The sequence below is a fragment of the Sarcophilus harrisii genome, chromosome 6, assembly GCF_902635505.1.
Source record: "Sarcophilus harrisii chromosome 6, mSarHar1.11, whole genome shotgun sequence".
NCBI lineage: Eukaryota > Metazoa > Chordata > Mammalia > Dasyuromorphia > Dasyuridae > Sarcophilus > Sarcophilus harrisii.
The window spans coordinates 136007755-136024354 of record NC_045431.1 but is presented as its reverse complement, the minus strand read 5'-3'; the positions used below and the strand labels follow the sequence as shown (position 1 = coordinate 136024354).

Here is a 16600-nt window from a genome sequence, read left to right as displayed (position 1 = left end):
AGATGAAACTGAAGATGCCATGTTTGACAAAAAATCCAAGGAAGAAATCAAGATTTAAACAGAGATTATGTTAATTTGAACGATGAAGGGCAAAATGGTTCTATGGTATGGTACAGATTTAAGATTAAGAGGCACATGCTACTTAAAACTACTGTAAAAGTCTTTTTGTTTGTTTGTTTATTTTTGTTTATTTGTTTTTTTTTTTATTTAATAGCCTTTTATTTACAGGTTATATGCATGGGTAACTTTACAGCATTAACAATTGCCAAACCTCTTGTTCCAATTTTTCACCTCTTACCCCCCACCCCCTCTCCCCTAGGATGGCCAGTAGATGTTAAATACATTAAAATATAAATTAGATACAATAAGTATACATGACCAAAACATTATTTTGCTGTATAAAAAGAATCAGACTCTGAAATATTGTACAATTAGCTTGTGAAGGAAATCAAAAATGCAGGTGGGCCTAAATATAGGGATTGGGAATTCAATGTAATGGTTTTTAGTCATCTCCCAGAGTTCTTTCTCTGGGCTAGGCTGGTTCAGTTCATTACTGCTCCATTGGAAATGATTTGGTTGATCTCCTTGCTGAGGATGGCCAGGTCCTTCAGAACTGGTCATCATATAGTATTGTTGTTGAAGTATATAATGATCTCCTGGTCCTACTCATTTCACTCAGCATCAGTTCATGTAAGTCTCTCCAGGCCTTTCTGAAATCATCCTATTGGTCATTTCTTACAGAACAGTAATATTCCATAATATTCATATACCACAATTTATTCAACCATTCTCCAACTGATGGACATCCATTCAGTTTCCAGTTTCTAGCCACTACAAAAAGGGCTGCCACAAACATTCGTGCACATACAGGTCCCTTTCCCTTCTTTATAATCTCTTTGGGATATAAGCCCAGTAGTAACACTGCTGGATCAAAGGGTATGCACAGAAAAGTCTTTTGTGACAGAGAGGTTATTATCAATGAGGTATATCAGATTACATTTTAATGGGCAACCAATCAAGGGAATGGACACACCTGAACATCAGGGAAATGGAAGATGAAGATATAACTGAAGAGTCCCAGCAGCTAATAGAAGAAGTGTTAACCAAAAAGAGAAAGTGTAACTTTATTCTTGAAAAATGATCCCAAGAAAAACATTCACAATTAGAAAGCTGAGATTTGGTTCATTTGTATCCTGTCTACTGGATACAAATTTTCTCTCTTCTTCCATTCTCTTCTTCCCCCAACTCTTTATTGTGAATAAATAAACCAGTGACTGGGCATAAGCTTAAAACATTGAATTAAAAAAAAAAAAAAACCTAGGTGGCTGATGGTATTAATTTGAGCAATATCAAATGGATATGGGGAAAGAGAAAAAAAGCAAACTGATTCTGTCTCTTTTCTCTATGACTAACATTTAACTTTTTAAAAAAATATTCCAGTAAGTTATTTTGCTCTCATTGTTTAATAGCCACAATAATAAAACTCCACAAAATTCTTGTATATCTTGTTTGATTGTATAATTTTAATGATGATTTTATAACTTTTGTACATTATTACATGTACATATTTCAGTAGAAATAAACTATAGTACAATAAAAGAAATTAATGCTAGATAGCTTCCCTTCAAGTCAAACATTTTAAAAAATGCACTTTTTGTTTGAAATTTAGAGAGGAAGAGGGAGAGGGGAAGGGAGGGAGAGAGGAAAAGGGAAATGGAGAAAGAAGAGAAGCAGAGGAAGAAAGAGGAAGGAAGGGAGAGAGGAAGAGAATGGTACCAGCTTAGCTAGAGAAACAAATTTTATTTTGTTCCAAATATGAATAAAAAACAGCTATGGTGTTATATGACAAGCCATTCCCCAAATGATGAATGGTCAAAAGATATGAACAGACAATTTTCAGAGAAAGACATTAAAACTATTTCTAGTCATATTAACAAATGTTCTAAATCACTACTGATTAGAGAAATGCAATTTAAGACAACTCTGAGGTATCCACTTCACACCTCTCAGACTGGCTAAGATGACAGGAAAAAAAGATGATGATAAATGTTGGAGGAAATGTGGGAAAACTGGGACACTGATACATTGTTGGTGGAACTGTGAATGAATTCAACTATTCTGAAGTGTAATTTGGATCTATGCTCAAAAAGTTATCAAACTGTGCATACCCTTTGATCCAGCAGTATTATTACTGGGCTTATATCCCAAAGAGATCTTAAAGAAAAGGGATCCACATGTGCAAAAATGTTTGTGGCAGCCCTTTTTGTAGTGGCTAGAAACTGGAAATTGAATGGATGTCCATCAGTTGGAGAATGGCTGAATAAATTATGGTATATGAATGTTATGGAATATTATTGTTCTGTAAGAAATGACCAACAAGATGATTTCAGAGGCCTGGAGAGATTACATGAACTGGTGGCTAAATGAAATGAGCAGAACCAGTAGATCATTATACATGGCAACAACAAGACTATACAATGATCAATTCTTTTGGACATGGCTCTCTTCAACAATGAGATGATTCAAACTAGTTCCAATTGTTCAGTAATGAAGAGAGTCATCTATAGCCAAAGAGAGGACTATGGGAACTGAGTGTGGACCACAACATAGCATTTTCACTTTTTCCATTGTTGTTTACTTGCATTTTTGTTTTCTTTCTCAAGTTTTTTTTTTCCTTTTTGATCTGATTTTTCTTGTGCAGCAAGATAACTATAAATATGTATACATATATTGGATTTAACATATATTTTAATATATTTAACATGTATTAGACTACCTGCCATCTAAGGGAGGGGGTGGAAAGGAAGGAGGGGGAAATTTGGAACAGAAGTTTTGCAAGGGTCAATGTTAAAAAAAATTACCCATGCATATGTTTTGTAAATAAAAAGCTATAATAAAAAACTCACTAATTAAACGATTAAAAAAAAAGAAATAATGGGAGAGGGAATAGGATAAGGTGGGGTATAGAAGAATGTATAGATTTATGTCCTTGGGACAAGGTATGTATATTAATGGGCAAGGGATAAAGTGAGGAATGTGAAGAGTGTCATAGGATAATATAGGGTACAGAAGGATTAGATTTTAACAGATTAACAGAAGTGGGTTAAGGTGTGTAGATTAATGGGAATGGGATGAAAAAGGAAGGGAAAGAATGGGGAAGAAAATAAGGGAGGGATCCATGAGTAGGGAGGAGATTTAGTAATAAGCAAAACAAGTTAAGCAGCAGAATTAAAATAAAAGTGTCAGCAGAGATAAGAAATAATAGATATACATAAATATTATAATGAGGATTAGTAGTAGAATTTATTCAGAAAAAAGTAGGGCTAGTAATCATTGATCTTACACAAAGTCAAACTTAAAGATTAAATCGAGATAAATCTATATTACATCAGTCATATTAATATTGTTTTCGATGAATGTTTACATATGGGTGATGCATATATGTATGTGTGTATGTCTGATTATAGCTGAGTATCTGTGTATGTATGTATGTATGTAAGTCTGTGTATGTGTGCATGTAGATATTTGTAAATATATATATAGCTGTGCTTAATTGCAGCTTGCTTGGGGGAGGTAAGGGGGATGTGCCGGGAAAAAATAAAAAAATAAAACAAAGAACAAAATAATAACTTACAAGAAAGTAAAGAAAAGCTGGACATTTATAAATATAATTTCTTATATATGCTTTTATGAAACAAAAATTTATTGTTATATATTTTGAATCCTTCTTGATGTTCTATTGGGCATAACAATATTTTGTTTTGTTTAATTTTTCTTTTCTTTTTTTTTTCTATCCTGTTTTTCTTATTTTGTATTTAGTTTAATAAATAAACTGTATCTTTCCACCGGAAAAAAAAAAGTAATAGCAAGGAAAGTTAAGGAGCAGAATTAATGTAGAAGAATTATAGCAGGGATAAGAAATAAAGAGAGACATTTTTTCCCTTTTGGATCTGATTTTTCTTGTGCAGCATATTTGTGGAAATATGTAGAGAGGAATTACACATGTTTAACATATATTGGATCATTTGCTGACTGGGAGAGGGAGGGAGGGAAAATTAGAACATAGGGTTTTGTAGACATGAATGTCAAAAATTATCCATGTATATATTTTGAAAATAAAAGGCTATCATTTTTAAAAAAGAAAGAAAGAAGAGATAAACACAAACGCTACAACAAGGTTCAGGAGTGGAATCTGTTAGTGGGGGAAAAGTAGGGCTAATAATCATTGCTCTTAGTCAAAGTCAAACTTAAAGATTCAATCAAGAGAGAAATCTATATCATATGTCAGCCATATTAATATTATTTTAGACATGTTTACATATGAGTTAATGTGTATGTATATATGTGTGTGTCTGAGTATATGCGTATGATGTGTATGTCTAAGGTTATACTTGAACTCGGGTCTTCCCAACTCCAAGGCAAGCATATCTATCCCACTGTGCTACCTAGTTGCTTTGCAGAAGATTAATTATTTGATTAACAATAGTGTGCCCTGTTGTTATATGTTACATATGCTATTAATTTCTGTGCTAAGTACTATGGATACAAAGAAAGGCAAAAGACAATCCCTATACTTTGAGAGCTTATAGTGTAATAAGGAAAACCATAAGCAAAGATCTATGTACAAACAGGATATAGTCAGGAAAAAGAGCAGGGAAGTGGGGAGGGGAAACACTAAGGCTAAGTACTGGAAAAAACTTTTGAAGGTAAACTCTGAAACTTGACAGACACCTGGCAAGCTAAGTAGAAAATCATGAAGCAAGTTGACAAACAAGCATTATTTATTCCAGAATGTATCCTGTGTTCAGCATGAATTAAGTTCAATCTAGCTCTACTCATAGTTCAGTGATGATAGTAATGATATATATGTGTGTATATATATTTATACCTATACATAAATACACATATACATACATATACATACACACAGTAGTTAAAGTGCTAGCTATGGATGCTGCAGTGGATAGAGCACCAGCCCTGAAGTCAGAAGGATGTGAGTTCAAAATTGACCTCAGACACTTAACATTTCCTAGCTGTGTGATGCTGGGCAAGTCACTTCACCCCAATTGCCTCAGCAAAAAAAAAATAATAATAAACAAAAAACAAAAGTACCAGCTATGTTAGGTGCTTCAGACCAATACTAGCTAGGACTTTGGATAAAATTCTTTTTCTTTCAGTGCCCTAGACAAATGCTAAGACTATAAGTTACAGAACAGTGGCAAATGTGCATTGGTTAGGGAATTTTTCTCAATGGGTATTGCATTTACCAGTGAAATCATAAGCCTGCAACAAATATATGCCTTAGTTAATTTAACTCCCTGGTAATTCTACTAAAAGCCACTGGGGGTCAAGCAGTAGTTTCCCAATGCACTAACAATTTTTTTCTGCCTGAGAAAAAATGAAAAGAATGAAACCCTTTTTAAGCTTTCGTTTTAATTAGCCAATTAAGAAATGAAGTCACTATTAAGCAAAATAACAGAAAAACGAGGCTCAAAGCTATGGATTGCTTAGTGTACCTGAAGAGTATGTTATGGTCAAGAATGTATTAAAGCCGGTGATAGCCAGAATATCATCAAAGCTGCTTGCAGCGATCAGCACAGTAGGAATCCCCTTTTTGACACCATATCCTTGTTCTTGCAGTAACAACATTGAGGGTACCACAACAGCAGGAGAAACTGCACCTAGGACAAAGCTGAAGACACTTTGAACTCTAACAGAAGAACATTACATTTAAGAAATCAATTGCTTTATATATATATATATATATATATATATATATATATATAGTTAAATTATTATTAATTCACAGTTTAAGTACTTCTTTTACACTAACATTAATGATGTATTTATTCTGTGTTATACTGTGTCATGTATTTCTAGAAAAATATTTCATTTAAAGAAAAAAAAAGAAAAATATTTCACTGGCTCAGTATTATGATTTATACAAAAGAGAAATAGCATAACCCAGGGAAGACAAGGTTAGCTTTGGAATCAGTGTGTTTTTAAGACACAACACTGACACTACCTAGCTGAGTGACTATTGGCATGAAGTTGATGGGCAAAGAAAGCTATAATTATATTCCAGTTTTTAGTGGTATAGATATAATTTCTCTTTGGTAATTATATATAAAATGCAATTTTTGAAGAATGGTCCAGCAGTGGTTCAGAAGTTTATAATTTTTGAAAAGTAACAAAAGCAGATATAAGAATATGACAAGGAACTATATTTTAAAAGCCATTTGTACATTATACATAAAATATCTATGCATATAATTACATTAAATATAAATTTCTGACAGCTAAATTATGGCTTAATTAAGGATAAAAGGAGATCATAACCACTGTATCTAACATTATTTCTAAGAAAAAATGCACTCAATGCATTATAAGTCAATTTTTGGGAAGACAAACAGTTGTAAATGAGAGATTGCTTAAATGTAGCAATAATTATATCCTAAAAATATTTCATTACTCTTTCTCCTATTAATATACTAGTCATTTTTAAAGATCCAATTCAGGTCTTACTTCTCCCATTCCAGAAATATTCCAGACTACAATTATCTGATCTCTTCTCGAACTTGTTAATACCCAGTAGCTATTTTACATGATTTAAAAGGATTCTCTTTAGTCTTGCTATTCTGATATTTAATTAAGTTACAAATTCCTTGAGCTTAACTTACAAGATCCATTCTTGGCACATAATAAGTGCATTAATAATAATAATAATAATAAATATCTGTTGAGTGAGAAGTATCTAATGACAAATGGAATTCCTTTGTACAAATTTGACTCCTACTCCATTCAGATATCCTTCAGCCTAGGGAATCTAAAACTTATTTTGAGTTGATGGGAGAGAAGGAAGAATGATATTATAGAACATGAATCATTCAGTACTTCAATTCAAGACTGGCCAGTAGATCAGTCTAGTACCTTAGGGTCTAGAGGAATTAAAAAATATACCTATGGATTCTAGGAATAAAAAAGCTATGTGATGAAACTGACTTTACTTTTTGTCATCAACTTGTTTTCGGAGCCTAGCACGGTGTCTTGACTGTAGTAGGTGTTTAATACATGCTATTTAACTGAATTGAATTTGTAAGATTTTCTGTGGTAAAAATAAACAAAAAACTATATATTATATTATATATATTATGTTATATATGTATAATATATATAATATATATTATATATTATAGCTATTGAAGGACAATACCACATTTCAATCATATCTGTGTATTTATATATTTATAGACAGTATGACTATTCAGCATATTGATATACCCATCATTTTTATCCCAGAATCCTGGTTTTGCATATTTTCACAGGAAAAATGAGAATAAATTACCCTAATAGAAATCCCCATTTCCATGGAAACTTCATAATAAAGTGAGAAAAAACAGCAGCTGAGCATGCTTCTACACAACATGGGCCCATGGATAGTCTTAAACAAACTCCCTTTAATTTCTGCAGTGCCTGAAACATAGAAACAAGTTATATACAGATGGTCTTTAAAATGACACAAACAAAAACAATTTAAAAAACTCAATATCAATAATTTTTTAAAAATACTTTTTAGAAAGTTCAGAGAAATAGTTCTCCTTTGGCTTATTACCCTTCAAAGATTTGATAATATGTACCTTTATATTTTTAAAGATTTATTTTTTTAACTTACTACCTAAAACAAGTAAAAATGGTTAAGGAGTTATGCCTATCCTAAATTTGCTGTCTATACACATGCCCGGGTCTCCCCTGCTCCAACCTATCCTATCATTCCTTCAAACTCTATTCCTTTTTTCCCCCCCCCTTTCACCCTTTCAAATTCCTTGGACAAATCTATGTGCCTGCTTTGCTTCTATTTTTACTATTCTCACCTGCTTTTCCATCCCTTTGAATCTAGCTTTAAATCTATGCTCTATATTTACTACTTCTGTGACTTTGTGCATATTATTTGCATAGCTGACTTGGGTCTCCGCTTCCTCATCAACAAAATTAAATGGGCCTCTGGGGTTCTTCCGTTTGTAAATCTATTATCCAAAGAGCCCAACACTCAACTGAATCTGCTCTCTCCCAAGTTCGACATTCCCTCCTCCTCTTCCTCCTTCTTCACTTCTTCTTCCTCCTCCCCCTCATTTTCCTCTTTCTCCTTCTTTTTCTTCTTCTTTCTTCTGTCTCTCTCTCTCCCTTCCCTTCTTTCCCCCTTTTGTACATCTCTATCTGTCCTCCCTCCTCCTCCCCCTCCCTCTCCTTCCCTTTCTCTCTTTCCCCCCTACTCCTCTCTGTCTTTCTATCTTTCTCCCCTCTTCTCCTCTCTCTTACTCTTTTCTTCTCTCCTTCTCCCCTCCCTTTCTCTTCCCTCCTTCTCTCTCTCCCTCCCCCCTTCCTCTCTCTCTCTCATTCCCTCCCTCCCTCTTTCCTTCTCTCTCCCTCTTTCTTTCTCTTCCTGTCTCTCCCTCTCTTCCTCTCCCTTGCTCTCCCTTTCTCTTCCCTCTTCTCCTCCCCTTCTTTTTTCTCCCTTTCCCCTCCCTTCTAAGATTTTTTCCTTGCAAATTTTTCTTTCCAGACAATATATTTTATTCTAATCTGAGATCAGACTGTGATTAATTGACTCTCTTTTTGGACTGGGGTCTTCCTTTAACACAGATAAGGCAGGTGACAGTTCCACTGTAATCTCCCAATCAGGTTATATACAGGGGTCCTCAAACTTTTTAAATAGGGGGCCAGTTCACTGTCCCTCAGACTGTTGGAGGGCCGGACTATAGTAAAAACAAAAACTTTGTTTTGTGGGCCTTTAAATAAAGAAACTTCATAGCCCTGGGTGAGGGGGATAATTGTCCTCAGCTGCCGCATCTGGCCCACGGGCCATAGTTTGAGGACCCCGATAGAGTATTGCTGTCAGTGCAGAGGGTCATATTGGAGGAGATAAACTGTCCATAAACTTCAACACAACCACGGGAGGCTGACTGGGATGGTGAGGGAACATAAAACTAGGCCATATAAGAATTGGTTCAGGGAACTGAAATGTTTGACTTGGAGAAAGAAGGGATTCAAAGAGGAGGGAAGGGAAGGATTACTGATTTCCACACTTTGTAGGATCATCAAATGGTTAGATTTATTCTTTGTGCTGTCAAGATCAAATAAGGACCCTCAGGCAGAAAATATAGGGAATGCAGATTTTGGTTCCACATAATGATATGCTAAATAGGAAGAGGGGCTGGATTTTTAATTTCATTGTCAGATAAAGAAATTTCATTTATCACTATAAATCATCAGCTTCTCTGCAATTTAAAACCTTAAGAGAGTAACCTATAGAACTGATTTAAGCCATTTAACCTGGTTCTCATAATTATTATATGTGAAAGGAGGGGACAAAGAAGCCTGCTCTCTTTCTACTGAGTCATGTTGACATGAGTCCATATAATTTTCTTTCTATAAAAATTAAAGCTGATTCTCTCTTATTCTCTTAATGTATCACATATATATATATATTTTAACAGCTTCAATTGGTATATATGGATATAGATATTTATATCTATTCATTTATCTTTTCTTTCTTATCTTAATCTCTGTATATATATTTCTGTTTCTATATTTCTTTATCTCTCCTCTCTATATGTTTATTTAGATATATATTTTTCTATATATGTCTTACTCGTATCTATTTATATACAATTTATCTCCATATTTTCTATGTGTGTGCATATATATATATATTGATTAAAGTTATTAAAAAATGGAATGGACTAATTCAAGAAATAATGTGTTCCCCAAAACTGATTATGTTCAAGCAGAAATTGGAAGACCATACTCTAAATGTCCTTTTCAATTAAGGGGTATGATTTTTCTACAAAAGTTTTTTACTTTAACTTAGCTTTGATCCCAGACTCTACTCTAAATAATTATAAGGCAAATTCTGTCTCTTTCACTTCTCTATAATTCTCAAATATGAAATTCCAAATTATGATCTACCTGTGGATCAAGCCCAAGCCCAGCTCGTACCAAAATAATGGTAAGGGCAGTATTTCTCAAATTGGAAGACCAGGATTGATTGATATAAATATAATCACGGAGGACTGGAGTATTTCTGAGGATGAAACCAGCAAGCAACATCCCTGGGAACAACAACAAAAAAAGAAGTGTGTCTTGATTTTTAATTTTTTTTTCTAATACAGAGTACAGGGGTGTTTAATTATTCTCCCTTTAAGCAGAAAATATATCTCATTATTTCAGAAAAAGTCAAATTGCATATGAGTAGGAACTAAGATTTTTACATAAAGTTCTTTACAAACCATGGACATTGATTATCATTATCATTATCATTATTATTATTCTTAAGCAGCAATAAGACATGGGGAATAGTGGGCCCACCTTGGTGTCAGGAAAGCCTGGGTTCACTCCTGTTTCTGACACATGCTAGCCAATGATAAAGGGAGATGACAAGCTACAAAGGAGCTGTTGTTGTGCATCAGGTTAGGGAGCTTCCACACTTAAAACTATAGGTTGAGACAAAAAGTCAAAATAGTTTATTGTTACTAGTAAGCTGGCTTTAATGAGGAGTAAGGAGGCATGAGAGGAGAGAAGAACAGTATAATAGGTAAATATGGTAAGGAATTGGAAAGTTTCTGTCAGTGGACATACATTTTAAAACGGTAATACTATAGACCTAGAGCAAGAAGAGAATTTAGAGGTCTCTGAAACAGACCCTCTCATTAGGCACATAAGGCAATGGAGGCAATGAGAAGTGACTTGCCTGGGGTCCCACAGATAGTATTGGAAATAATATTTGAATTCATCTCTTCCCTGCTCCAAATCTAGGTTCCTATCTACTATAATAAAGAAGGATATGTCAGTAAAGCGGTTGGTTGGGGTTGACTTATGCTTCATATAGGTTTTTATGTGTAGTCTTTGAAACAGATTTAAGAAGAAAAATGCCATAAATTATGCTGATTAAAATTTTAAAATGATATTACAATGATATTAAGATGTAGAGATATATGAAGGTATTCCAGACAGCAATGAGAAAAAGGCTGTCCTAGGAATATAATAACCCTAAGTTGATGGTGGGCAATGTAATAGTCTGTTCTCTCTTCCTTTTTTTTTTTTTTTTTTTTTTTTTTTTTTTTTTTTTTTTTTTTGCTCAGCCATTAGGGAATTCTGGTTCCTAGCCCAGGTCATTTTAATCATTCTTAATCTATAGGTGTTGGTGACATATCTCTCTTCAAGATTAGCCACATAGTCTTACATGTCATATAGCCTTTCATCTTGGGCAGGATGGGACTGAGGAAGTAGAAAGGGTATGACCCTGATGCAGAAGGTTGTGCCACACAGTGGTATAGGAGTTTGATAGACTCCTTGAAGTGGCAAGGGGCATGTCCTCTTGCAAGATATCCTCCTTTGGTACAATGTCAACTCCATATGCCTCCCTCCACCTATGGCTTTATGCTGAGTGGCTTGCTTGGCACAAGTAATCCCAGAAGAGAGGAAGCAAAAATATATGGCTTTGAGCTGAACTCTCTCTCTTGCTTCCTGCCTCACTTGCTGAGATGATATCTGAATAAAGACAGACTGCTTGCACCTCCTGATTAGCTCATTCATCTCTGTGTTTATCTGGGTAGGCTCTGAAGACTAGTAAGTATGACCCTGGCAGCCTGCTCCTTTTAGGAGCTCAAACAGTCCAGCACATATAGGAGGGAGAATAAAAATAATAGGAGAAACCTGTTCTAATTCCTGAAAGCACTATATAAATGTCAACCTCTATTATTTTATTAACACAGATGGCAGATCATTGCCATAATGGTTCAAGAGTGGGTTGTGAGAGATACGAAGATGTATTCAGATGGCCCAAACTAAAGAACCCTGAGAAGCCCTGAAGATTCTAATAGTCTTTTGGACAATGTGATTTTCTCTCCACAGATGTACATGTTTGTAGATTTCCTTCTGCTCATAAAACAGAAAAATTTTTGTGTAAGGCAAATAAACAATGCAGTAAGAAGATTAAGAAGCTAAATAGAACAGAAGATAGGGCACAAGGGAAATAAAGGCACAAGCAAAGTACAGAGAAAAAGACTAGGAAGATGAAGAAGGTTTTATAAAGCCAGGAAGAACTGCTGGAGCTGGATTTAGAAGGGAATGACTTAGAGTTAAGTACAGAGAGGCACAGACCAACCTGTCACAAGGGTCACAAGAAGTGCCAAAGGAGATTAATAGGATCACAGATCAAAGCTACCAAGATGCAAATAGGCAAAGACAAAGAACTAAAAGAACATAGAAAATAAAGGATAGCAGAGGAGCATTACTAAGAGAGGGATAGATAAAAAGAAATGGTAGAAAAGTGTGCAAAATATTCACAAAAAAGGCATGTTTTATATTATATAAACCCAAGTTCCTCTTAGATGCACTCTGAATATCCTGAAGGCATTTCATACTTAACATGCACAAAATAAACTGGCATCTTTTTGAAACATACTTTTCCTAATCTTTGAATCCTCCATATCCATCCAATCACTCTAGGTTTGCAACTATGAGGTGCATCCTCTACTCCACGGACACAATCTGTTGGCAAATATTTCTTAGCTCCTTTTTTAAACATTTCTTCTCCATTCACACTTTCATAATCTTCATTCAGGCCCTCATTATCTCTTCACTTGGGATGTTAACAATAGCTTCTTTATTAGTCTCCCTGATTTAGATCTCTCTGCTCTGATTTTTCTCTACTCAGTTCTAAGAGTGATTTTCCTAAAGTACAAATCTGATCATCTCCTAACTCAATGAACTTCAGTGGCGGCCCCAGCTTGTTACGACACACACACACACACACACACACACACACACAGTTTTTCTGTTTGACATTTAAATTTCATTGCTACCTAATTTCCTCCTACTTTTCCAGTCTTTTTACACATTACTTCCTTCCATAAAATCTAAAATAAAGCTAGACTGGCTTACCTGCTGTTGCTCACACATGATGGGGCAGCTAGGATACAGTGGATAGAGTGCCAGGCCTGGAATCAGGAATCTCCCTGAGTTCAAATGTGGTCTCAAGGCACTTACCAGCTGTGTGATCCTGGGCAAGTCATTTAACATTGTTTGCTTCAGTTCCTCATCTGTAAAATGAGCTGGAGAAGGAAATGGCAAACCTCTACAGTATTTTTTTTTTTTTTTGCCAAGAAATGTGGTCAAGAAAGGACACAATTGAATAAAACAACATGTGATTCCATCTTCATACTTTTGCCTGAATTGCTCTTCTTCCTCAGATTCATCTTTGAAGAATCCCTGGCTTCCTTTAAAACTTGCCCCAATTATTACCTTTTGCAGGAGCCTTTTCCCACTGTTTCACCATTTCCATCCCCTAGTTGATAAGGTTACACTTAGCTGGGTGCTTGGCACCCTGGTAAGCACTTAATAAAAGTTTGCTGATTGAAACCTCCATTGAAGTAGGTATTATGTCTCATTAGCACCTATAATAAGAGGTGGTTTAATTGAATTGAGTATGTCTTTTCAAATTGAAGAACACAAAAAGAAGAATCATTACCTCCCTCCCTTTGTCTTAATTTGGTTACCATAAAATGGAAAGCATAATATTTAGTACTTCTCATTACCTACCTTGAGTCTGTATGCTCATCTGGTAGGAAATCATTGATGGAGAATGAATTTTCAGTATGAGTGAGAATTCCTTCTACCAAAGAAGATGGCAAAAATTCCTGTCTTAGTTGATAAGTCCTAGGAAGTTCCCTGAAGCATCAGAGTTTAAGTGAGTTGCTCAAGTATCACATAGCTACCAGGTTTTTCTGAATTCAAGCCCAGGGTCTCATGGCCTCTGAAGAGCAGGCATTCCTAGGAACCCCCTTTCAATCAAGAGCTTTCTCGGGAAATGTCAGATTTAGAAATTACTAAATTACCATAATTTCAATACATTTAGGAAATCTAAAATACTGTGAACATTATCATGAAGTATTAAACTATTTAAACCACATGTTTATAAAGCAGTGTATAAAGAACAGGCACTTTGTTATTCGGAAGTTAGATATGGAAACTTCCTGTTCCTCATGGCAAGTACTACTGAAAAAAGGCATTTCACCAATTATTTAGCTTTTGTGTCAATTTTTATGCTACTGGGAAAATTGGGAATGGTGGTTTTTATTCTTAGCTAGGATGTCAATTAAGTCTGTTTTAGAACTTAGCCTGTGGACCAGAGCTACTGATAGCTCTCTATCTTATTCCAATGTCTTTCATATTTTGTAAAGATAGTAATTTTTTGTTACTGCATCTAAATTGTTTTGCTTAGTTTTGAAAGTTACTGTTTAAAAAACAAAACAAAATCTGGTACATCAGAGAAATGCCATGCATATCGTAAATTTTTATTTTAATAAGGTATCTGACAAAAAATATTGGGCAATTTTTTTGAACAAGATTGGAAATTGTAGGCTGAATGAATGTTGATACAACTAGGAAGACTCCAAGAGTGCAGATTAATAGCTCAGATTAATAGACTGAAATCAGCATTAAAGGAGGTACCCTCAGGGAAAATATACTTGTCTCTGTCCCATCCAATATTTTTATCCATGACTTGAGGGCATATGTTAGGAGGGATAGCTAAAATTGTAGATAATAGAATTGAATTCAAAGAAATATTTTTCAGGCAGCAAAACTAGTTCAAATCTAATAAAATGAAAATTAGTAGAGATTAGCTTCTAAATTATGACTCCAAAAACCAACTGAATAAGTGTAGGATGAGAAAACACGGTTAGAATAGAATATATATATATATATATATATATATGAAAAGACGCAGTTGGCTAATTTTTCATCAAAAGATGATTGTAGATATGCACATCAATCAACCAATCATAGATATCAAGTAATATAATCAAATATAATTAAAAGGACTAGGGATACAAAAGAAAAATAATGTCTCCTTCTCTGGGAGCTTGCAAGGAATTGAATTTCTTACAATAAGAATTATCAAAATGACAATAGGTCAGTCACTTGAACTCTTAGTGCTCTAGGCAACTAAGTTGCAGAGAGAGTTGTTTTCTCACTTGGGGATTCTCTATATTAATGATATCACAGGCCATTTTCCTATCTTTATCCTTTGATAAAAATTATTGAGGAATAACAGGGGGAAAGCATTTCAAAATGGTCATTTATTAACTTCTTATTTGTAAAAAGTCAACTGATTAATTAATTAAACTTGTCTAGACATCTGGAATCAGTTTTTTAAATTTAAAAATGTGGAAAAACATTTTTTCTGAAATAGGAAAAAATCTTCAAAATACATTAAGACATTGGGATTATCAAAAAATTTTAATTTATGTAAAATTCAATCTTTTAAAATCTGTTTCTGTAAAGTTTGGCATTGAAATCACATGTTACTTGAGATGAACAAAGAGTATGTGCAAAATCTTACCAAAAGAAGTGATTTTAATATAATCTTAGGACATCCAAGGTTATTGATTTCGAAAAAAGAACTGCAACACTTCTAAAGGTATCCAACACTTAGCAGATATTGATCATTGTAGGACTCAGTTTTGTCTTTCCCAATATTGCAGATAAATAATGGTATAAAAAAAAAGATTATGTTGGAAGACAGTTGTCATGAAAATATCAGGTTGGGTTAACTATCCCAATAGTACACATAAAAATTGCTACTCTAATCTATATTAGGTTCCTGATCATGAGAATAAGAGCAGCATTCTACTTTACTTGTTTTTCAGAAAAAAATTTTAGTCATCTCCCAGGACTTTTCTGCTTTTTCCATAAAGCTTATTTAAACAATTAAAGCAAAATTATAATAAGAAATAAGATACAAGAGTAAAATAGAATAGTCTAGAAGAATGAATAAGCAGAAGATATATATTATATGTGACATACAAATTGTTATTTGTAAATATTCTTTTAAAAAGATGCATATATTTAGACTCAATTCTTAGACCATATATTGTTAGATGTTTTTTCTTCTTTAAAATAATAAAGGTTCTCCTCTGGGAGAAAGCAGGTTTCTTGGGAGGTTTTCTGGAGGCAGCTTTAGTTTCAGTTACAAGTAAATAATCACCCAAAATCGCAGTCAGCTGATAAAAGTTCAGATCTTTTATTGTGTCCTTCAATATAGCCTGGTTAGTTTTCTTAGAGGCCTGTCTCTCTGCTTGGTTCTAAGAGCTCTTGCAGCTTTATCCTTTGCCTCTGCTTTCTTCAGCCTCCGGCCAGCACCAAGATGGAAGATGCAATGAATCTCTCTTGTCTCAGAGAGAGGGCTTGTAGGCTTCCTCCCATAGTGCTCCTCTCCAACTTCTGGGAATGTTCCCAAGAAACTCTCCCCAAGCTCTAAGAGCTTCCTCTATATATATGATCTCCCAAAGGTTAACTCCTCCTTCTGGAGGCAGGACTTATGGGTTATCTCCCAGAGTGCTCTCTGGCCCTAAGAACTTCAAGGGAGGTGTGAATTCAGATATCTCATACTAAATGAGTATTATTGTCTATCAGTTGTACTTAGTACCTTGTTTCAAGTTCTGGCCCATAACATCTCCTCCTAAGATCAAATCAATCATATTGAATCATGCTAAATTAGATAATTATTGTCTTTATCAACTCTAATGGCTTAACAATT

The 16600-nt window shown here is 34.4% G+C and overlaps 1 protein-coding gene across 3 annotated transcripts in view; it reads right to left on the bottom strand.

The window, feature by feature from the left end:
* SLC9B1 (solute carrier family 9 member B1) overlaps positions 1 to 16600 on the bottom strand; it is a 67545-nt gene that overhangs the window by 28031 nt on the left and 22914 nt on the right. For all 3 annotated transcript variants that reach the window (XM_031943357.1, XM_031943356.1, XM_031943359.1), the window contains 3 exons: positions 9967 to 10109; positions 7346 to 7473; positions 5517 to 5692 (listed from right to left, as the gene is read on the bottom strand). In XM_031943357.1, the coding sequence (XP_031799217.1) occupies positions 5517 to 5692; positions 7346 to 7473; positions 9967 to 10109 (447 nt within the window). The remainder of the gene's footprint in view (positions 1 to 5516; positions 5693 to 7345; positions 7474 to 9966; positions 10110 to 16600) is intronic.